The sequence below is a fragment of the Lepisosteus oculatus genome, chromosome 12 (genome assembly GCF_040954835.1).
Source record: "Lepisosteus oculatus isolate fLepOcu1 chromosome 12, fLepOcu1.hap2, whole genome shotgun sequence".
NCBI classification, from domain to species: domain Eukaryota; kingdom Metazoa; phylum Chordata; class Actinopteri; order Semionotiformes; family Lepisosteidae; genus Lepisosteus; species Lepisosteus oculatus.
Window position 1 is genome coordinate 31,776,299 of NC_090707.1, and position 22,874 is coordinate 31,799,172.

General features: G+C 41.4%; 2 protein-coding genes across 13 annotated transcripts in view; one reads left to right on the forward strand and one right to left on the reverse strand.

Annotated features, from left to right (window-relative positions):
* Positions 1 to 22: 22 nt before the first annotated feature.
* On the forward strand, positions 23 to 17,242 carry prmt2 (protein arginine methyltransferase 2). Of its 2 annotated transcripts, XM_006636784.3 has the most exons (10): positions 26 to 587; positions 1,270 to 1,385; positions 2,904 to 3,086; positions 4,315 to 4,476; positions 8,132 to 8,296; positions 9,798 to 9,973; positions 11,565 to 11,694; positions 12,947 to 13,083; positions 14,384 to 14,555; positions 15,895 to 17,242. In XM_006636784.3, the coding sequence occupies exons 2-10, from the start codon at positions 1,296 to 1,298 to the stop codon at positions 15,925 to 15,927; spliced, it is 1,248 nt and encodes a 415-aa protein (XP_006636847.3). In that variant the 5' UTR covers positions 26 to 587; positions 1,270 to 1,295; the 3' UTR covers positions 15,928 to 17,242. The 2 variants fall into 2 exon arrangements, with proteins under 2 accessions (XP_015214908.2, XP_006636847.3); XM_015359422.2 differs by lacking the exons at positions 14,384 to 14,555; positions 15,895 to 17,242 and adding an exon at positions 13,520 to 14,367 and having other exon boundaries at positions 23 to 587.
* Positions 17,229 to 22,874, reverse strand: part of LOC107078830 (zinc finger protein 329) — a 33,811-nt gene continuing 28,165 nt past the window's right edge. For all 11 annotated transcript variants that reach the window (XM_069196374.1, XM_069196373.1, XM_069196365.1 and 8 more), the window contains one exon: positions 17,229 to 21,992. In XM_069196374.1, coding sequence (XP_069052475.1) covers positions 20,615 to 21,811 — 1,197 coding nt within the window. In that variant the 5' untranslated portion in view covers positions 21,812 to 21,992 and the 3' untranslated portion in view covers positions 17,229 to 20,614. The remainder of the gene's footprint in view (positions 21,993 to 22,874) is intronic.

The window sequence follows — 22,874 nt, forward strand, 5'->3', positions numbered from 1 at the left end:
TGGGTTCAAATGCCCCCGTGAGGTGCTTCACTAAAAATTTACCGGCAAAACTTGTCCTATGTTATAACTGAGAACTTGTCTGTAAATTGGACGTTTTTGGTTGACGTAGCAGGTAAAATTAAAAACGTTTTAGAGTAAGAGAGTACTCGAGGTACAAACCTTTTCTTCACATCAGGAAATGAACTACATTTCCCATGCATACAGTATAAGACACACGGAAGTGTTGACGATTACGAAACATGAACAGTTTTGTTCGCTTTTTCAAAACTAATTAGTTCAATCAAATGGTGTATTTTAAGTTATTAAGTAACACATTATTTTCTTAGGGTTTTAAAATTAATTTAGTGTTGGTTTTTCTGCGTTTCCACAAAAAAGATTTTCTTTATTTGATCATAGCATTCGCGTACTTGCAAAAGTGTTTCTCTTACATGATTGTTTAAAAGAACAGTTAAAATATAACGTGGAATAAAAGTTTAGTTTTGACGAAGTAAATATTTCATACTTAAAGGAAAAAGTTCCAAAGGTGTTGTAAGATACAATTCACTTTACCCAAGTAATAACAACGAAGAAAGTACAGAACAACAGAGGTAAGTTCGAGAAATCTCAGTACGACTGTTTTAAAATTTTCTATTACAGTATTTATTAAGTTTGAATGTAATCCTGAATCGGAATACCAGGATAATCTTTTTGAGATATTTTACCTAGAAGCCCGTCAATTAAAGGGAAACAGTTTATTCGTGTAGTTGCATAAAAATGTGCTGTTATTGGAAAAGGAGGGCAATTCAAATTGCATGTGTTTAAATGTGGGTGTGAATATATAACACGATATTAAATATATATTTTTCATATTAATATAATTTTTACAGACGCATACAGGTCTTAAAAACCTTAATTTAGTTAAACTGCAATGCCTAATTTATATATTTGGGTGTCTTATTTCTCAGAAAATTGCTCATATTGTTCTACTTTAAAATGCATCTAGTTCAGTTTTTGTCTTGCAACTTTCTATATCAAGGATGTTCAGTTAAAAGTGATTGGGCTGAAAACAGTTTACATCGGCAGCTGTGTGTAACTTTTTTAATGCTCATTTGCATTACTGTTGAAATTTGCACGAAAGATAAGTTAGTAGCAAGGTTTACCAGATTGCGGTGATTGCTAGGGGTACTGATTGTGTACAGAGTTTTAGACGACATTTGAAATTTTATTTAATGCTACCGTCAAGAAAAGTGCTGCGGTATGTAGGTAAAGCTTTTTACTTCTCTCGATGAGAACTGCACATCAAATTCTGAGTGATAATGGAGGAAGTGGATGAAGACCTCAAGAAATGTCAGCCAGTTGAGGACTTCGTAGGCGTTGCTGATTTCTGTGCCACTGAAGACAATCAGGTTTGTAATGGTTGTGTTTCTAATGAGCAGTCTCGTGCCATACCTTTATAAATACATTGGCTTGCTATTGGAAAACAGTTTGTTATGGTGAGGTTCATCTCAAACCAGAGCTGATCCCCAAAGCATAGGGCACAAGGCAAGGCTAAGAGAACATCACTGTGTTTTGCCCTCGTTGGGTGACCAGTGTACCTCAAGCCTGATTCAGTGTAAGGACAATGGAGCTAGGTGACAGCTGTGTTAGCGGCCATGCCGCCCCCTATACTTTTTAATATATTTTAATAACATGGCTTTTTATGTGGAACAGATATTACTGTTGGTACAGACATTGAAAAAGATTGTTTTAATATTAATATTTAATGAGCATTGGCATTGAAAGGATGCATAAGCTAGTGACATCCATCCTAAATTGCACCTCAAAATTACCTTTTATTTAGGTGCATTTACACGTTAATGTGGCAACAAACACAGCAGGAGCTCAAAGCCTTTACTGGATAATGCCGTGTACAGTACACAGTACAATATTGAAGGGTTAACAGATAAAAAATGAAGTAAGAATTAACATGAAAAGATGAGCTTTGGAAATATTTTAAAAAATGAAACGGCACTTTCCTGTATTTAGCATTGCTTTCAACAAACACATTATATAATCATCACAGTGTGGCTGTAGGAACAGACAGTATTGAATTGTGGTGAACACTAGCCATTATTGCAGGGCTTGTTCCAGGAGCAGAATGGGACAACCTTGCACTATCTCTTTAAAATTAAGAGGAACAATACCATTCTGTACAATTCATATATAAAGGAACATCATTAAGTCCATTGGTTTGTTTTCAGACAGTTGACAGGTAACAAGACAATAGACACCCAAGAGTAAACCAACAAAGTTAATTACAGCAGTCAGCTATAGATGGTTCAAGAGCTGAAAGGTCATACTTTTAAAATAATAATTATAAAAATTGCTTACACTTATATAGTGCTTTTCTGGACACTCCACTCAAAATGCTTTACAGGTAATGGGGACTCCCATCCTTCACCACTAATGTGCAGCATCCAGCTGGATGAGGCGACGGCAGCCATAGTGCGCCAGAACGCTCACCACACATCGGCTATCAGTGGGGAGGAGAGCAGAGTAATGTAGCCAATTCATAGAGGGGGATTATTAGGAGACCATCATTGGTGAGGGCCATTTTGGACAGGATGCCGGGGTTACACCCCTACTCTTTTCGAAAGACGCCCTGCAATTTTTAATGACCACAGAGAGTCAGGACCTCAGTTTTACGTCTCATCCAAAGGACGGCGCCTGTTCACAGTATAGTGTCCCCATCACCATACTGGGGCATTAGGATCCACATGGACCGCAGGGTGAGCACCCCCTGCTGGCCACACTAACACCTCTTCCAGCAGCAACCTTAGTTTGTTAGTTAGTGACCAGGCTCACACCTGCTGAGCTTCAGTGGGCTGCCAGTGGTGAGTTGCAGAGTGATATGGCTGCTGGCTTGTCTTGTCTTTATTCTTCAGCTTAGCTTCACCACGGGAGACCGCCTGCGGGTTCATGATAGAACCTCACCAGAATGGTGGTGGGCAGAGCTGTATGGACTCTTTGGTTACATCCCCTCCAGTTACCTCCGGCCATGTATTGATGAAGAGGATGTGGATGATGCCTGGCAGGATGAAGAATACTTTGGCAGCTATGGAAGTTTGGTGAGATATTCAGATCATCATTACCACAATAGGGGCATGCTGATACCAGGATATTGTAATCTGTAATCAAAACCCTACCAACATTCTTAAGCTTACCCCTATGTAGCTAGACTTTGTAGTGTGGGATAAAGTGTTTAGAGATAAGATCACTTTATTAACCATATACAATTTATTGCATTAGGAATTTGTCTTATTATTTACCCCAGCTTGCTCTCCATGAGACTCACAGGCACACAGACGGGAAGAGAGACGCTTGGGGTCAGAGCGCAGGGTCAGCCATTTATATGGCACCCCTGGAGCAGCTGGGGTTAAGGGCCTTGCTGAGGGGCCCAACGGAGTAGGATTCCTCTGCCGGCTGTGGGATACGAACCGGCAACCTTCCAGCCACAGGCGCAGATCCTGAGCCACAGAGCCACTGCTCTGCCCTTTTTTTTTAAATAAGAATTTTGTTTTTGTTCCACAGTTCATTATATGATGAAAGACTGAAGGACACAGTTCTTTCTCAGACCAGGCTGTGGTTATATTTTTTCAGATGAAATAGACTATATTACAAGTACATAGTTGCTTTGCTTGCAATGTGTAGAATGAAGCCTTGGTCATCTTCATGTTAACTTAAAGCTTTTTGGCAAATGCACTGTAGATCTGGTACCATTATCAGTACAGTGCTGCCTCTAAATTCAATCCCTCCCATTATATCTCATATAACTGCCAATTTAATATAGTCAATAGATTTTACAGGCTAGGATCCCACAGTGGCACAGTAGTTAACATTGCTGCCTCGCAGTACTGGGGCCCTGGGTTCAATTCCTGGTGCGTTATTTCTGTGGAATTGAGGAGAACATACAGTGTTTGCTTGCATTCCCTGGTTTGCTCTGGATTCCTCCCACAGTCCAAAGCCATACTGGTAAGTTAATTGGATTATGGGAAAACTGGTCCTGGTGTGAGTTTGTAGTGTGTGTGCTCTGTGATGGACTGGCGTCCCAACCAGGGTGTATCCTGCCTTGCGCCTGTTGCTCCAGCTCTCCCGTAACCCTGTATTGGATAAAGCAGATGGAAGATGGATGGATATTATTAGACTACAAGCTCCTGGTGAGGATGCCTGTCAGAAGTGCCAGGTAGAGAAGGCATCTGTGGGTCAAGAATCAATGGATCTTTTCTCAGGCCTGCAAAGTGGTAGAACCATTGCTTCCTGAAGGAGCAGAATGACAGGGTGTGCTCCTCTCCGCAGAAACTGCACCTGGAGATGCTGTCAGACAAACCACGCACAGAGACGTACAGAGAAGTCGTCCTCAGCAACAGGCACTGCCTCGAGGGCCGTGTTGTGATGGACCTCGGCTGTGGAACGGGGATCATCAGCCTCTTCTGCGCTCGACTCGCCGAGCCTGCGGCGGTAACGTGCCAGCATCCTGCTAAAGCAGTCGATCCTTTCAGGATTGGCCTCTGACCTCCAGTCTTTTTTTCGAAGAACCTTTCAAGCAAGGCAGAGCGAATTGTACTTTTGTATTCAGACAATGAATTACAGATGTTTGAAAGAACGGGCTTCTCACTGGGATTTGTACACCTACAGCATGAGAGTTCGCACTGTAAGAGATCATCAGAAAATGTGAATATTAGAGTCAGCAATGTGGAGGACCGGTTAAGGTTCTGGAGCTGTAACCGGAAGGGATTGGGCTCAGATCCCAGTTAGGATACTGCTGTGGTACCATTCAGCCACACATTCAGCAGCACAGAGAGGGCTTTTGTAAAATTATTAAGCGCAGCATAATTAGGAATAATACTGCAAAACGTTGAAGCCGACCGAGGCATCTCTTCAGAATTTTTATTTCTTTCAATTCAATTTAAATGAAGTTTAAATTAAAATTAAAATGTTATGCTTTCAATTAAAATGGCCAAGATAGTGGCTGGTCATAGGATAATCCAAAATTTAACTGTTACTCCATGGATGTTATTTTGGTGCTGTTTTTAATTTGATCTTTTTTTTTTTATAAGATCCATTGGCACTGGCATAAATTCTCAGTTATGAAAGCCTTTTCTAGGACCAGGACATCCAAATGAGGTGCAGTATGGTGGGATTTCTCACCACTTATACTGGAGGACCCCAGTTTTATCCCAACTTTTATTCACAGAGGAAAAAAATGCGTGATCCCTTTATTTGAACCTCTTGCTTGCTGTTGCTGCACTTATGCTGCGGTTTAAAAAGAACTCCCTTGAGTATGTTGATAGAAGGAAATTCTATCAAATCCAAAGTTCAAGCGTTTTATTCCTCATCTATTCAAGTATTAAAAGGTATTTATCTAGTCAATCCTATCAATTTTTACACTACGAGGAAGTGCATTTAAAACTGAGCACAGCAGGCAGTTCTTTACAGACTGGGTTGTGGGAGTATGGAACAAGTTGTCTTGTCATGCTTTTGTAGATGATAAGATGGCACAGCTGGGTGAGATCACACTGCTCTTACATTTTTAAATTGGTTCAGGGATGGTAGTGATTAATAACATCATCCAAGATCTTACGAACCAGAAAAAGTCTTATCAACAGCAACAGTTTTTTTTAGAACAACGGCTGTAGGGGGAATAGTGGAGAAATCACCACTTTTTAGATAGCAGACATGATAGACATGAGATTAGCCTTTATTTCACTTTTTAATACTTCATTAGCATAGTGTGCTGCTGAAGGGAAGTTTCCAAAAGTCTGGCTTTTGCCCAAAAGCTCCGTCAACAGAAATTCATCATATTTAATTTAATTAAAAAATTTAATCCCAGCTCAAGTATTCCTCTTTCAATTTAACAGCCTCCAAGTAGAGGCAATTTGAAAGAAAATGTAATGTGAGCGATTTTTTATAAAATTACATATGCCTTAACAATATTAATACTGGTTGCATCAATATAAAAGAATAAACTAAACATTCCAAAAAAAATACAAGACAGTGGTACAAATATATAAAACAAAAAAATTTAGATTAAATTAATGCATGCGAAAATCCACTGCCTGACCTATTTTTTAAATAAAGTTTTCATTAATTAAAATATGATTTACAAATGCGATTGACAAATTCTTTGGATTTGTGTGTTGGGTTCCTCCTAGTGGCTGTTTGGAGTTATAGCAGACCCCCTTCTAGTTCTTTATCTGTGGTGCATTTATCAGTGTGCAACTGTAATCACAAATTAGCATTGTACACTAACAGATTCAGAAACCTTTTTGCAGAATAAATACAAACATGGACACAAAAATGCATGTTTTGTGCCACTAAACATTTACATTGTTGGGAATAATGAATTAATTTCTTTGCAGATACTTACAGTACAGTCTTTGTATTTTGTTTTGCTAGATGAGTACTATGGACACATATATCTGTATTAAGGAGACAATGACAATGGCTTGATATCCACTGTCATGTAGTGTCTTTAGTTCACTTAGGTTAAGTATTTCATTGCTGTTTGTTTCATTTCAGTGTTGGAACCCTTGAAAATAAGTTCACATAAGACACAGCCAGACAGCAATACACACACTTTTGTTCATACCGAACTTTACCTGCATTACTTTAATAGGCCAAATTAGCACTTAAGATCAGACTTCTTTGCAGCAGGAAAATGCAGTTAGAATAATTACTTTTAACCTACATTTATTCTTGAAATAATTACTTTTGATCAAATTCCCATGATTCTGTCTAGCTCTCATCTTCTTGCTCCGACAAGAAACTTAGTACTGGCTTGGTTTTTTCTCTCTCCTCTTTGTACATGTGCTCCTGAGGCTTTTTTTCTTAAGCAACACCTCCTAGTTCAGCCCATGGCCCTTTCTGGCTTGGATAACTGCAACACTGCTTAAGCAAAGTTATATCTTTATCTCACCCAAAACATTGCTTGTGATCTCTCCATTTTGTTTCTCCAGTACAGCTTCTCTACTTGACAGTCTTTTATTTGCTTCTTACCTGCAACTCTTCCCATCACTGCTAGCAGCTATATCACCCTGCAACTCACAACTGACACCCCACTGAAGCTCAGCAGGTGTGAGCCTGGTCAGTACCTGGATGGGAGACCTCCTGGGAAAGCTAAGGTTGCTCCTGGAAGAGGTCTTAGTGGGGCCAGCTGGGGGTGCTCACCCTGTGGACTTAGGACTTAGGACCTAATTCCCCTGTATAGTGACGGGGACACTATACTGTAAAAAGGAACCTTTGGCTGGTGTTACCCCGGTGTTACCCTGGCGTCCTGGCCAGGATTTCCCATTGGCCTTCACCAATCATGGCCTCCTAATAATCCCTATATCTTTACTGTCTTAATCACTCTGTTCTCCTCCCCGCTAATAGCTGATGTGTGGTGAGCATTCTGGTGCACTATGGCTGCCGTTGCATCATCCAGGTGGGGGCTGCACGTTGGTGGTGGTGGAGGGGAAGTACCTGTAAAGCGCTTTGAAATCACTTTATCCCTCCACCCACTACTGTCTGCCATTAACTCCACCTTTCCTCTGCGGCCGCTCATGTCCGCACTTCCCGATCCCTTACATGTCTGCGTTAGCACCTGTGGTGTCTGTCAGAGGACCCCCTCCATCCCTTATCCCCCTTTCTTCATCGTTTTTGCTTGGTATTCCTGTTGTGCTACTGGAATAGTCAGCTAATGGTTGTTCGCCCACAGTAGTAACAGGTCGATATCTCCTGGCAGGGAATCAGCCGAAAAAGGGATCTCTGCCTTTTTTATGGGGGTTTAAAAGGGCGGGAAGAGGGGAAAAAAGATAAGGCGCTTGCCTTTTCCGTTTCTTGTGAGAATCAGTTTACGCCTGTGTCCGAGGGTCGGAGGTGAGGTTCTGTACCGAACGCAGAAGGATTCGCATGAGCATGTTTTATAGGCATCGCTATCAAGAGGTGTAGCTGCTGATCATCTTGTTAAGATGGAGTTCCTGCGTGGTCCAAGTGCGGCCATTGGCCACTGTGCCCTCTAGTGGCAACTAGCAGATCTCCAGGTGGAAAAGGTGTCTGCTGGGACTGACTCTGGCGCGAGCACCAGGCTGCTTGGTTCCCGGGCAGGTGATGCGGAGCTCCTGTGTCCCCCCAGGTGTACGCGGTGGAGGCCAGCCCCATGGCCGACCAGACCCGAGAGCTGGTGACGCGCAACGGCTGCCAGAGCGTCGTGTCCGTGTTCAAGGGCCGCGTGGAAGAGCTGGCGCTGCCGGGGAAGGTGGACGTGCTCGTGTCCGAGTGGATGGGCAACTGCCTGCTCGTATGTACTGTTTTTGTAACGTCCTCCATTATTATTTTGCCTGAAGGTTGTACAGCTGTTGTGTCCCGAGCTGGGATCTGAGCCCATGACCCCCAAAGTCGGGAAACCAGAGCCCTATCCCCTACTCCACACTGCACCTTCAACGTTCGCTTTGCCTAGCTCAGTGCATAGCTTGGGATTATTTTTATTTAGTTTTGTTAACTTGTATATATATGTCTTTGATGATGTGTCATAATATGTAGTTAATATAAGAATTGATAACCACCCTGAAGAAGGGCAATCAGCTACGCAGGGCAGGTAATACTAAGATATTGTATTGTATAGATCTCTGTGACACTAAAAAGGTAACAGCCGTTGGGGCAAAATGGGGCAATTTTGTACTGAAATGGGACAGATCACTTTGTGTGAAATAGAAAATGACACAAGCAGTTGGTCCTATGAATCATACCGGTTCTAAAATATACAATAGTTGCTCTTACAAAATGGCAAATGTTTGTACCATGGGAACAGATGTGTTGTGGCGAAAATGGGCATTGCTGCATGTTTGCAGTTGGTGCTAATTGCAAAATGGGAGTACTCTACATGTGACTCTTGCTGCTGGGTGGTTCATGGAATCAAATTTAAGACAGGCATAAGGAAGTATTTACTCCATTGTTGACACCTTATAGCCATGTAGGAGTCAAATTTAAGGCATAAGGAAGTATTTCCACCATAATTAACAGCTTGTAGCCTGATCTGCTGTGCAAGAGAGTTGCCAAACCAGTGTCTTAATTTGGTGATCGGGAACACAGTGCTGTTGGCAGTGTCATCCTTCTGAAGAGACATCAGACCAAGGTCCTGACTACTTGGTCACTAAAGATCCCCTCGCACTTTTTGAAAGAGTAGGTTTGATGACATTGGTGTCCTGGCTTCATTCCATTCTTGGCTTTGACACTGACCTCCCTAATATTCCCCCTATTATTCAGTTTTTTTGTCCATCCCATCTGCTGTGTAATGAGGCTCCTGATGCTCCTGATGCGTAATGGGTCCATTCTTCACCCAGGTAATTGGGTCCCGTCCTATATATATATATGTTTTGGGATCCTTGGGATGAATAGTGCTACATGAATGCAATTTATTATTACTTGATTTTCAGGAGTTTGAGGTTTTCTTATTGTATGCCCTGTATTTTCCCTCATTCTCCTTAGAATTATATTTAATAGAAAAATACATACTAAAATGGAAAATGTGTGATATTAACATTTGCTTCACAATATTGTCTAAAGTGCTTTGGAATTCTGAAGTGATTTCAGCACTGTGGGTCTCATGTAACTGGTCTGAAAACAAAGAAACCTTCAGTGTTTCTATCTGGGTCCCTCAGAAGCAGAAAGGGGCCCTTTGGCTGAAACTCGTGTGCCTCAAACTCCTGGTCTGGACCAAGTGCTTGGAAAACAGGCAGAAGGTGTCAGTGCCCTCACCCCCCTGCCCCGTGATGATTTACTGTCGTGTTTGTGGGTTCCAGTTTGAGTTCATGGTGGAGTCGGTGCTGCTGGCTCGAGACCGCTGGCTGAAGGAGGGCGGGATGATGTGGCCGTCCTCTGCCGCGCTGAGCCTTGTTCCCTGCCAGGCCGAGGAGGAATACCGCCGCAAGATTGTCTTCTGGGAGAAGCCCTACGGTCTGGATTTCAGTTGTCTGAAGTAAGACCTGAAACGGTTTCTTATAAGCACAGTTCTCCAAATCGTGATTGTCCTGCTCCTCAGTTTATCAGACGACCTCTTCCTACAAACCAAAGAGAATCCCTCACAACTCCGGCCATGCTCGGTAACTTGGACAATCCTGATTACGGTTGAATTAAAATTTAGTTCTTAATGATGTTTTTTATTGTTGTTAACATACAGTATTTGGTTGCTTCTATCCATAGTGACTTACAGAGATTACACTAATATTCTTCTGTGCAAATTGTGAATATCATGGTTTGCTAGAGCAATCCGGGCAAAGTATTTTGTAAAGTGGCACAGTTACGGTGGCTCCAACCTGGGATTTGAACCCAAAAATCGCTGATCAGGATTCCAGTGCCACAATGTGGGGCTTCAGGAGGAGCTGTGAGTCGCCAGTTCAAATCAATATCTCTTTGGGGGAGATAGGCCAGTGTGAGGTCACCATGGTAGGTAGGTCCCTTTTCAGGCCATAAAGGCCCATGGGGGAATGGGTCACTATTTTTCTCAACCTTCAGACACTGGAGGTGGAGGTGATGTGGTCAGCATCACACTCCGGCGGGCCTATTACCCCCAGAAGGATTAACCCCCAGTACTCATTTGAAAAGCAGGCTGAGTGGACCTGGGAGCCATCTGGAAGGAATTAGAGCAAGCTACTGTAAATCACTTGCCCCTACCTGGGATTGAACCCAGGACCTTCTAGTCAGGAGATAGACGCCCTTACTGTCTGAGCTACCTTGGCTCCTGAGGTCACTTTGAAAGAATTTAATTCCCTTTCTGGGTGAGTTTAGCTGAGCTCGAGGGGAGGCTGTAATCCAACATCTCAGTACCATGCCAGCCATGTTCTTAAATCTCTTTCTGCAAGACGGGAGAAACATTCATGTGTCTAGGCTGGAGAGATGTGGACAAAGGTCTGTGATGAACCAGGAGACAGATGCATGGGTATCTTTTATCGCTGACCCTCTGAGTGGGAGCATTTGTTGGCAATGATCTTGTAATTGCATTCCCGTGCAGTTGTCAGGAAACTAGGGGTTCTTTCTAACGGAACTTCGTCTCTCTGTGTCACAACAGTCATACAGTACTTTGACAGGTTTCTAACAGAAATTATATGTTTCATTCTAGTTGTAACATTAAATATATAAAAAGTAAGCTTTAAAAGTAAATTCTGCAAGTAATGTTTTTTGGAAGAAGGTGTTGGGATATTTGATATACCGTAGGTATAAGAGCCTTTCTAAATGGCTGAAGTATAAATGGTAGTTCCTGCTGAGCCCTCACAGCTGCAGGAAGTACATATACACATTTCTAAACGAAGAGGTGGTATTGCCACACCTGTACATTTCAGTTCAGTACAATATTTAGATCATATTGATGTAGTGCATGTTCGACTGAAGACATGGACTAAAATAGTGGCAAAAAGAAAAAAAATGCTTACGTTCATATTATGTCAGTTTACATAAAGCAAGGCCTTTTTTTAGATGTAGTGCTGTAGTAATGTATTTTTCCCATGAGCATAGGCACTGTGGATTTAACCATAATGGCTGTAATTGTAATTGGGTTTCATTCATTGGTCCAGGTCCCTTGCTCAGAAAGAGTTCTTCTCCAAGCCCAAGTTCAGCCACGAGATGAAGCCTGAAGATTGTCTGTCTGCGCCCTGTGATGTCCTGACCCTGGATATGCACTCTCTGCAGATCCCCGATCTTGAGGTGAGGTTGGGGACCAAACTGGAATGGGTAGAATTCATGCCATGGAAGTAGGGTAGAATTAATTTAAGATACACAGTGAATTGTAATTGGTTTTTAATTATAACCTTAAACTGGGTTATGATGTATGATACCATCAAAACTAATACATCGAAAAAAAATGAATTTTTTTAGTAGTCTGCTGAGATATATTCTTGTGAAAGATACCTTTATATTGGCAAAGGAGAAGTTATTATATTCTATGCTAAATATTTTACATAATCCGGTCTTTGTAATAGACACTAATTCTAGAAAAACATAGATAGTTTTCAAATGTTGCTAGTGTACTATTTTCTGACTACATTCAAGTTTTTCCCTGTGAAATTTAGAGTGGATGTTTCTCTACATTTCAACTTTACACCTGCTCAGATGAAAGCCTCTGATTGGCCTTGCTTTAGGCTATATTAATATAGGATTTCTTCAAGAGTGCAATGCAACTCTAAATCTGACATTAACATATTCAGACTTTTCCCTAATAAAGACCAGGCTCCAAGCAATGGGTGGTGGATGGGTCTTCTGTCTTGCAAAACCACATCTGTGGAGCCTTGTGCTATTGTACAGCTCCTTGAGTGAATCTGTTGTAGAACTAAATGCATTTCTTTACATAGAGTCTTTGGTGTCCACATTTTCAAACTGGCATCCTCTAAGAAGATGCTAGACAAGATTGTGGGATGGGTTGTCTTTAAGGAGCCAAACAAGAAAGATAAGACGAATGGCCACCTCTTAGGTTTGTAGGTGTGTCTGACCATGATCAGAAAGTCACTTCATCTGGAAAGGGTCTTGTCAAACCAAAGTCTATCATGGAAGAACAGGCACCGTGTTGGGACCCTTGACCAAAAGCCAGTCACTCATTGGGCATAGCACATACACACAGTGGGGCAAATCAGCTATACACCTAAACTAGCCAGTATGTCTTTGGATGGGAACCAGAACTCCAGGAGAAGACTTAACACAGACACAGGGAAAAGAGGCAAGCACCTCACCAAAGACACCTCAGGGTAAACTCAAGGAGCATTGCTACATTGCTAATTGCCAAACTTCCGAGCCAACAATGTTCTTACATCTCTTTCTAAATCAGAATTGCACTAAAAATGAAAGTTTCCCGGGTGCACAAACAGGATTTTTCTAACAAGCATTGTATTTGTATTGCATTTTATACCAACACAGATATGAGCTGATTTTTTTAAACCGGTTTTATTGTCTTTGTTTCTTTTAGAAGCTGAAGGGGGAGTTTTGCTTCAGAGTGGAAAAATCAGGAACTTTTCATGGCTTTGCTGCTTGGTTTAGTGTTCAGTTCCATAGCCTAGACGAAGAGGGTCCTACGCTGGAGTTAAACACCGGACCACATCACCCGTAAGTCAGCTCTTCAAACACTAACAGCTGGAGGTCAGAGTCATTTTATCTTGTTTTAGCACTGTTCCTCAGGAACAGAACAGTGCATCTTCTTTTGTGTTGTTAGTTTTTCTTCTTCTGTCGTATCTCAATCACAGATTTAATTAACATTTTATTCACTTATTTAATTTGCCCTAACCCTTTTATCAGAAAGATATCTAAATATACCTTTAAAATATATATTATAATATATTTTGGTTTGCATGTATTTCAGTGCCTTTTCCCAGACTAATCAGTAAGTTAATCTCTTAATGTTTAAATATTGAATTTCTAATGCCCCTTTTAAGGATTCGTTCAGTTCTGACTGAACTATTATTATTTACTATCGTCCTTGAGGTACACAGCATTTAACAAAGCTTTATAGATTCAATTTCTGTGGAATTGTTTTCCATTTCAGACAGAGACTCCACCAGTAAAAGTGTTTGTAAGACAGCAGGTGGCACCTGTTGTTTTAACAGCAGCGGTTTGAATAAAGACTATTTCGTTAGCCGGATCTGGATAGATGGTGTGTCCTGCCAGCTCTGGGCGAGCCTGAAACAGCCTGAGCCTCCCTAGTGTGAAGACCACTGCAGCAGAGCTGAGATAAGCAAGTTTAGAGTGTATAGAAAAGAGCGGGGGAAGTCAAAAGATCCTGCTGGAAATCTGGTCCCTGTGTGTACTGTTATGAATAATATTGTTAGGAATAATTACCTTTGAAAATATTTTTGATTTACTAGAATATTCATCATTTCTAAGTAATATGTAATTACTTACATATTGCTTTATGTAAGTAATTAGTGTTATCTTGAATTTTCTTGAACAGAATTTACTAGAATGATTATGTAAATCGTTAAAAAAAAAGGTCTAGAGCTTTGGGGGGGAGTTTGAATTCACCAGAGAGAGTAACGGGCAGAGTTTGAGCAGAGAGGGATTCATTTTATACTTACGAACAGCATGTATATGATATATATTTGGATTTATTTTGGTTTATCGAGGGATGTTGGACTTTGCCTCTTGTTTATCTGTTTTGGTGGTCACACACAAATTGAAAGGGAAACAACAATTTCAGACCAGTGATGGCAGCACATTGACAGATAGGGACTCTTAGATAAGTGAACTTTTGTGTTTTTTCTTTGCCCATTATAAGTTATTGTAATTCTAATGCTTGTTTTGTTATTGTAAATACATTTGTAAATATAATATAAAAAAAATCGCTGACTGCTTTTATTTTTCTATATCGTAACACAATGTCTGTCCGGACTCTCTCTTCCCTGTGTTTTAGTCTGACCCATTGGAAGCAGACGCTGCTCATGCTGGACTCTCCCGTCTTCCTGCATCAAGGGGATTCTCTCTCTGGGATGATTCTGCTCCACCGGAACCCTGTCTGGCGGCGCCACATGACTCTTTCTCTGCACTGGACCATCAGGAGCACGCAGGACTCAGAAGCCTGCAAGGTGAAGATGTCTCTACACCATTAAAAGGATATGTCAATGTCAATGGGACTGTGTGCTTGGGAAGGCTTTCTGGGCGACTGCAATCCCTGTACAGCATGATGTTAAAGAGAAAAGAAGATACAGGCTAAATCTGACAAGGGAAAGATCAGATCAAGAGCGCCAGAAATTAAGTTTCTAAATGTAGAAATATTAGGATTAAAATCTTGGCTAACGGAGACAGAGGAGACAACTATCGTTTTAGTGGGTGTATATTAGAGGATTGAGCAAACACCGACAAGGCAGAAGTCATAGTTGGGTAGCTAATGTATATCAAAGTAGCTTATGAGAACAGGAGCTTGAGAAGCTCAAGAAGTCCCTCCTGTTATCAGTTCCAAATGCACTTTCCTCGTAGTTTTGTGTTCTGCATCCTCTGGTTCGTGTTTAACTTTATTCTGAAAAAGTGCAATGAGGTGACTTGGTCAGTGCCTTTTAAATTGGACCAACTTATGACCTTCTCTGTTCAACCCTGTATTGGATAAAGCAGTAAGAAAAATAGATGGATGGTTGAGCTTAAGCAGAAAGAAAACAGGGTGCGTGTCTGTTCATTTTAAATAGATCCTGCTTGAAGCACAGAAAAAAATAACCCAAGGGTGTGTAAATGAACATATAAAAAATGGTATTCTAAATAGTTCCACAAGTCAATGTAGAAAAATATAGGGGAAAAGTATGCACGTCATGAAATTATTTTTAAAAAACCCAAAAGGAATGGTTTAAAGACAATTAGTACAATACATTTCAAGTATAGGTATAAATAAATATTAGAAAGGCCAAGAGAGGAATTGAAAGTACTTGATATTGCTGTGGAGGCCTTTATAGCACTACTGCACCTACAGAACCGTCAAGGATGAAAAACAATACATCTGGGATAAGAATGGAGAACTCCTGGACAATGAATGATATACTAAATGCGTATTTCATTCAGGTGGTCACAAAGGAAGCAGTCAGCCACATGTCCCATGCACCAGAATGTCAAGACAATTTAAGAATTAATCCTTCATGGGGAGCTTTACCGAAAGCCTTCTGAGATTGTCATACCCAGCTTGTATCAATTCATGGTTTTACTTGTTAAAGAATACAAACAAGATGGTTAAGCAAACTCTTCCTACTGTAAATCGATGTTGTCTAGCCTCCAGAATAATTTCCATACAGAGGAACCTCTAGATAAGTTTCAATTATGGTTTCTATAGCCCTGCTTGTATTAAATGTAAGATTTATTTTCTGTCGTTCCTTGGTGCTGTTATGTCAATCCTTTTGATGGAGGGGCCTAAATGAACTCTGTTTTTTTTTCCTCCTTTTATAGACTGGACAGAAGAGTTTTCCGATGTGGAGGTAGCCCAGTGAAGCTGGGTTTTACAGGAAGCAGAAAATACTATAAATGCCAGAAGATAACTCCTCAAGGTGACACTTTTCCCGTCAAGAGTGTTCTGTGAACACGTCCCGGGAGAATTGCAGGTCTGCTGTTTCTTGGTTTGATTAGTTGTTTTTTGTTTTCTTTTGATATTTAGGTTGTTTTCACGCTGGAAGGTTTTCTTATTTGAGATTTGTCAAGTAGGATTTCCACACCAGCGTGTCTAAATTTGGAATCTGTACAGTACGCCTTTGTGAAAATTAAGCACCGAACATGGACAGATAAAATACAATCGCGATAACTTGAACTTTTGCAGACGTTACTATCAGTAGCAGTGTTAATAAAGAAATACTGTTCTACGCTTTTTTAAATGAACATTTGGAATTAATGTTATTGTTTTTTAGAATCAAACTTAAGATGTTGCTGGCTATAACATTTTATAGAATAAGATTATTTCCTTCTCTGTCGTATTTCAATCCTCAGAATCAAAACATTGGCACTGCAAATCCAAAATAAATCTGGTGCTTTTATATAAAATAATATTCCAGTCAGTCCCTTGCCATTACTGGTTCTTTTCTAGATGTGCCTCAAGACACTATCATTCAAAACAGATTCGAGAAATGGTCAAAAAACAAATAGTTTATGATACCTAAGTATTACCTAAGTGTAGTTAGGTTAAAATTTGTTTAATGTACGGAATAATGAAAAGGCTTCTCTTTTTATTTTGAAATTCTCTTCTGCTACCTCAATTAAACTGCATATAAAAGGTATTAGTAAATTTGTTTTGGTTTTAATTGTTTATTCATATGATTTAATAATGCAGGTCATTCTAAATGCAGGCAAAGTCCTTAAATTTAAAGTTTAATAAAATCAATTCAATGCTATAATTAAAATTAAAATAAGATAAGATCACTTTATTGGCCATATGCAATTACTACTGCTTTTTCTGATTTATATTGATGATCCATAGTCTGTTGTTATGATCAAGCTTACTGGTTATACTAAACTGGAAAGATTAGCAAACGCTATAGCACCAACAAAGTATATTCAAGCAGGCTTGACAAAGACCCAGACTGAGCAAACACCTGGCAGATTACATTTAGTTTACATTAGTCATGTGTGAGGATGAGATTTAATTATCTACTTGGAAATTGGCTAGATGGGCCAAATGCCCGCCTCTGTTTTGTAACATGTCTTATGTTGATCACTTTTGTCATGAACTGACATTCTGGAATCACAAACAACTAACAACTGAGACAAGCAAATAATGGGAGCCATCACTGGTATTTGTTAAAAGACAGTCTTCTTTAATTGTTAAGTATGCAGCAATCCATACAAAACAGGTACTGTAAGTGCAAAGCAGGTATTTATGTTTTATATAACACTTTTCTATACTTGGTTGACATTCGTCTGCAGCCAGTTTACTAAGTGCACGTTCAAATAAGCAAACTGTACAAATAATCTACAGTATATATTCTTTCATATTGTTCAATTGCACATCGTCATTGTTAGATTCTAATTCCTATTGACAATGCTGCATCCGTGACACTGTCCTTGTTACTGAACATACTGTAAACCAGTTCAATAAAAGAAGGAGTAACAATATATGATAGTCTTCTGCAACTCCTAAGAGTACCTAGGCAAGACACCCCAGAACTATAGTTCGTGTGTGCCACTCTTGCTTAACACATCACATACCCATTCAAGTACCAGTGACGCAAATCTATGAAAACCAGGAGGGCTACTCCCCACACTCTGTGTATGACACAATGTGCAGGTAAATAAGGACATGCTGTCAACCGACTCAGTAAGGAACGAGCTTATTACTGGTGCTGGCTATTAACACTTTAAACAGAAGGAAACATATCGGGGCACATCAGGAAAGGGATGAACTGCACAGAGAAACCTGTACTACAGTGGGCATTAAAGTAGACTACAGAAACGCCAACAAAGGAAACGTTTAGTTGGTGATTCCGATTAGTTGACTGTGATGGATCTATCTCTGGCACAGTGTAATAATTTCCATGCCCCTTCTCTCCTAAAGGACTGCGTGGTGTGATTTGACTAGTTTGAAACAAGATCCTGGCTGACAGTGTGACAGTTTTCAGTTGTAAACATACCTGGTCCCAACTTTTGATATAGAAGACCTAATCTTCTAAGACTTTTTATATCGTATAAGACTTATTAATGGATATCTTACATAGATAATAGATATCTGCCTCCCCACAGCAGTAACTCTGGAGATCATGCAGATACAAAGCGACCAAAGGTTTTGATTGTCTGCCAATCATCAGCATCGTCAAATTTAATTAACAGTCACCTCACCTGATATGCGACTTGAAGTTAACTTTACTTTTATTGATGCCTTACTCAATAATTCTTAAAAAAACAGAAATCAATGAAAAAGGAAATAAACAGGCATTTCTTGTAGCTCGATTCATGCAAACCGTTTGAGACGTTATGGAATGGATTTGTCTGGGTATTGTTGTTATACTTGGCAAAACCATTGTGTCTTAATAAATAATGATACCTTTAGGTTTAAACCTTCATATAAACAGAGCTCCTGTATATGGGTTTCCAAAACTAATCAGTAAATATATAAACACAGCTTGTCCCTTTTCCTATTTTAACACTGTAATCATATAAGCACATTATTTAAGCTGAATTTGGTAATTGAACATATTACTCCTCCATCTGGCAAAAAAAAGTTTACAGGGATTTAAAAGGAAAAACACCGACCCCCCATTTAGAAAGAAATATATTCTTAAATGACTACTTCTCATAAAAGAATGGGGGGAAAAACTGGCACAGGTGAAACTTCTTTATTGCATCAGTGAGAGATGAGAAGTCACTGATCCTTAAAACCACTGATTTCATTGAGTGTTTTGACTCCACATGAAAAGGTTGTTGAGAACATTAGCTTCAGTCTTCTTCGTACATAAAAAACAATAATGGCTTAAATTTAAGCCTACAGGTGGTGTGGCAGGTAGTACCACCCCCTCACAGCTCTAGGGTACTAGGTTCGAGCCCAGCTTGGAGCGCCTGGTGTGGCCCTTGCATCTACTTCCCATGTCCGTCTTGGTTTTCCCCAGGTGCTCCAGTTCAAAGACATGCTGGCTAGTTTAAACATTGTCTCCAGAGTGTCTCTTCTTGCTTGTGTGCCTGTCTGGTAATGGACTAGTGTCTCTTCCAGAGCGTAGTCCAGTCTGCATTCTCTGCCACAACCCTTACCAGGAATACTGGCTTTCTGATGATGGAATGATCTGCATCTACATGTTCAAAACAGACATAAGAGCTTTGGAAACTCCAAAAATGTATGTGGAAGTAGGTAGTTGCATCAGCATGCGCAGGCTGCAAACAAGGCTCTACAGCCGAAATATTTTGTCTCTTTTCTTTTCCTTTCAGCATGGAATAAACCTTTATCTCTTCCTATAAACATATATTGAAAGTGTGGTAGTTCAGTCTTGAAAGTTTGAAGACAGCAGCTTGCTGTCTGAAGATTGCTGCTTCCTTGTACATCACTTATAATTAGTGTTCACTGTCAGGCATCTGCGCATGTATACTAGATATCTGACTTTTAAGATGTGTTACCGTATTCATGTAGCTTATGCATAATAAGGTACTGAAGAGTGGTACGGTCTCAAATTAAAGGAATATCCAAAATAATATAATAATCCTGTCTCATTTGATATAGTCTATAATTGACAGTTCCTTCCTCAGTGTCTAAAATTAATTATTGACTTACTAGAAGTCTTCATATGCAGCTACCTAGTTTTCACTAGACAAGAATGCAGCACCAAATATTGAGCCCACAATTAGATCTAAGAGCTGACATTTTTACATCATTTCAGGTCCAGAAATCAAAGCATGATGAGAACAGAAGACTCTCATCTTTCATTCATCCTGAGCGCCTGATTGATGAGTTAGTCCACATCGGGTCATTTAATTGCTGACTCTTATGCTGCTGTTTGACAATTTGAAATGAAAGGCTTTGCTAAGTGCTGGTTTTGTTATTTGTGAAGGCTGGAAATGGATTTATAAATTGAACTTGTGAAGATGTTTCAGCAACAAAGCACTGCCAGTCCCTTGTTGTGTTCTAAATCTCCTTTTAAACTAGAATGGTGTCTGGACCTTTACTGACCCACGACCACTGAAAGTGGCCACCTGAAAACACTAGTCTTTTGTGTGACTAAAAAAAAACATTTTCAAATAAAAGGATGAATGTTATTGCACTAAAATAGATAACACGAGGATAGAATACTCTACCACCCAGACCAAGATGCTCGCTTCTTAGCAAAAGCACATTTCTTACGACATTTTGAATGCTTATGAGGTCTTTAGACCCCCTCAGGAATTGCAGCTATATTTATCCCGATATACATACGGTTTTTAGTACAATACAGTGCCAAATGGAAATCCGAATACAGTCAGAACCCTCAAGATGCTCTGGTACTCCCCAGATACCAGATCACAGAACAACTTTCAAAATTTCGCCTTGTAGAAGAACCATTTTTGTTTCTTGACTTGTTGAAAATAGGCACCGGTAATGTAAGAAATCGTGATTCACTACGCTACACGTCCTGGGTTTTAAACAGTCTGTTCCTGTTAATTTAGCTATAAGCTGTGTGTTTGTCTAAGAAGACGGAAGTAACCAAGTGGCCAGATGTGTTTATTACTTTCCCTTCTTGCCTTTTGCTTTGGCCCTCGTTTTGGCCCTGGTGTTGACCTCAGACGGCGGGGCAGGGGAGGGCTGCGGCTTGCGCTTAACCTCCACGTCCTCGTCCTCGTCATCGCCCACCGCCTCGTCCCCGTTCTCCTGCTGGTGCTGCCGGCAGTGGCGCTCGAAGGTGGCCATCTTGGCGTAGGTCTTGTTGCAGACCATGCAGTGGTAGGGCCGCTCGCCGCTGTGGGTGCGCATGTGCAGCTGCAGGTAGGAGGAGCGGGCGAAGGAGCGGTGGCACACGCCACATCGGTATGGCTCCCGGCTCTCGTGCGTCTTCTCGTGCTGCTTGAGGGAGGAGGCCGACTTGAAGGCCTTGTCACACTGGGCGCACCGGAAGTTGCGTTCCCCGGACTCCAGGGCTTGATGGGACATCAGGTGGGCCGAGGAACGGAAGGCCTTGCCGCATCTGTCGCACTTGAACGGTCGCTCGCCCGTGTGGAGCCTCTGGTGCATGATCAGCCCGGCCTTCTGGGTGAAGGCCTTGTCGCACTCGGAGCACTTGAAGGGCTTCTCGCCCGTGTGCAGGCGGCGGTGCGTCTTCAGGTGGGAAGCCCGGCCAAAGTTCTTCCCACATTCGGGGCATTTGAAGGGCTTCTCCCCCGTGTGGATGGCCTTGTGGCGCACGAGGTGGGAAGACTGCAGGAAGAGCTTCCCGCAGATACTGCACTTGTACTTGCGCTCGCCGGTGTGCGAGCGCAGGTGCAGGGCCAGGTGGGAGGAGGAGATGAAGGTCTTGGCGCACAGCGGGCAGCTGTGCGGCCGCTCGCCCGTGTGGATGCGCTTGTGCAGCACCAGGCCCGAGGAGAGGGCGAAGCACTTGTCGCACGCCGGGCACTTGTACGGCTTCTCCCCGGTGTGCACCCGCTGGTGCTTGGTGAGCGCGGAGGTCTGGGCGAACGTCTTGCCGCACAGATCGCAGGTGTACGGCCGCTCGGCGGCGTGGGACATCTCGTGGAGCTCCAGCTCCGTCAGCTGGGCGAAGGAGCGCCCACACTCAGAGCACTTGTAAGGCCGGCTCACGAGCACAGCCTGACCCTCTTCTCCGCCGGAAACCGGGGTGCTGCTGCCAATGGACATGGTGTCCAGCACTGAGCTGTTGGGAACCATGGTGGGCAGGGAGTAGCTGCTGTTGTTCATCGTTGTCATCGTTTCCGTTTTCTTTGCTCGCGTGCGTGCGTTTTGTTTAACGTAACGCTTTCATGGTTTTCACAACGATTTAATTCCGCCTCCGGACTCAGTCGGGGTTTCAGGGTAAGGGTCGAGGTTTAAACCGTTAAAAATGACTTGCATTCTTAACGGGATCCAAACATCAACTCTCCTTCCAATTCTGCAAGACATAAAACAAAGGGACTGTAAAGCTGCCAACCACAGCAAATGATTCATGATGAGCACTTTGCTCGTTGCTAGCATAGGTCTTAACCCATTAATACATTTTGGGTTAGGGTTTACATAAAAGATGCGAGAAATGGATTCTGGCCTTTTAAATCCACAATTATTGCTGTATGGTTTATGGAGTTAGCCGTTGTGTCATTACTGGAAAGGATCTGCCTCTTCTTCAAGAACACATTCTCATCACATTTTATCAACCATAGCTTCCAGTTTCTTATTAGATTTTAGCAATGAAACAACCAAGTTGTTCTGCCTCTTTAGTCCCAAATCAGTTAATGACAATTCCTTTGAGATTAGATCACTTTTTTTGGGCCATTACAATTGTCTTGTATTAGGAATTTGTCCTTTCACATACCCCAGCTTGCTCTCCACGAGACACAGAGACAGAAAGAGAAGTTTGGGGTCAGAGGGCAGGGTCAGCCATTTCTACGGCACCTCTGGAGCAGTTGGGGTTAAGGGCCTTGCTCAGGGGCCCAACGGAGTAGGATTCCTCTGCTGGCTGCAGGATTCAAACCAGTAAACTTCCAGCCACAGGCGTAGGTCCTTAGCTACAGAGCCACCACTCCTCCCCTTTAGTTGATGTATTGTCGTATCACCTTAGTTGAAATATAAACTGATGTCTTATATGCCTACTTTTCAGCACAGCGTTACAGATTATTTAAGCTCGGTTTTTAGTTATTTAAATTTTAACTATTACACAATTCTGCAAGAAGTGAGAAAGCTTGTATGATTTTGTTCCTGGAATAGCTAGATCATTTCTGTATTACAGTGAAATAAAGTTTCAAATCTTTAAGATTTTAATAATACACACATTTTATGA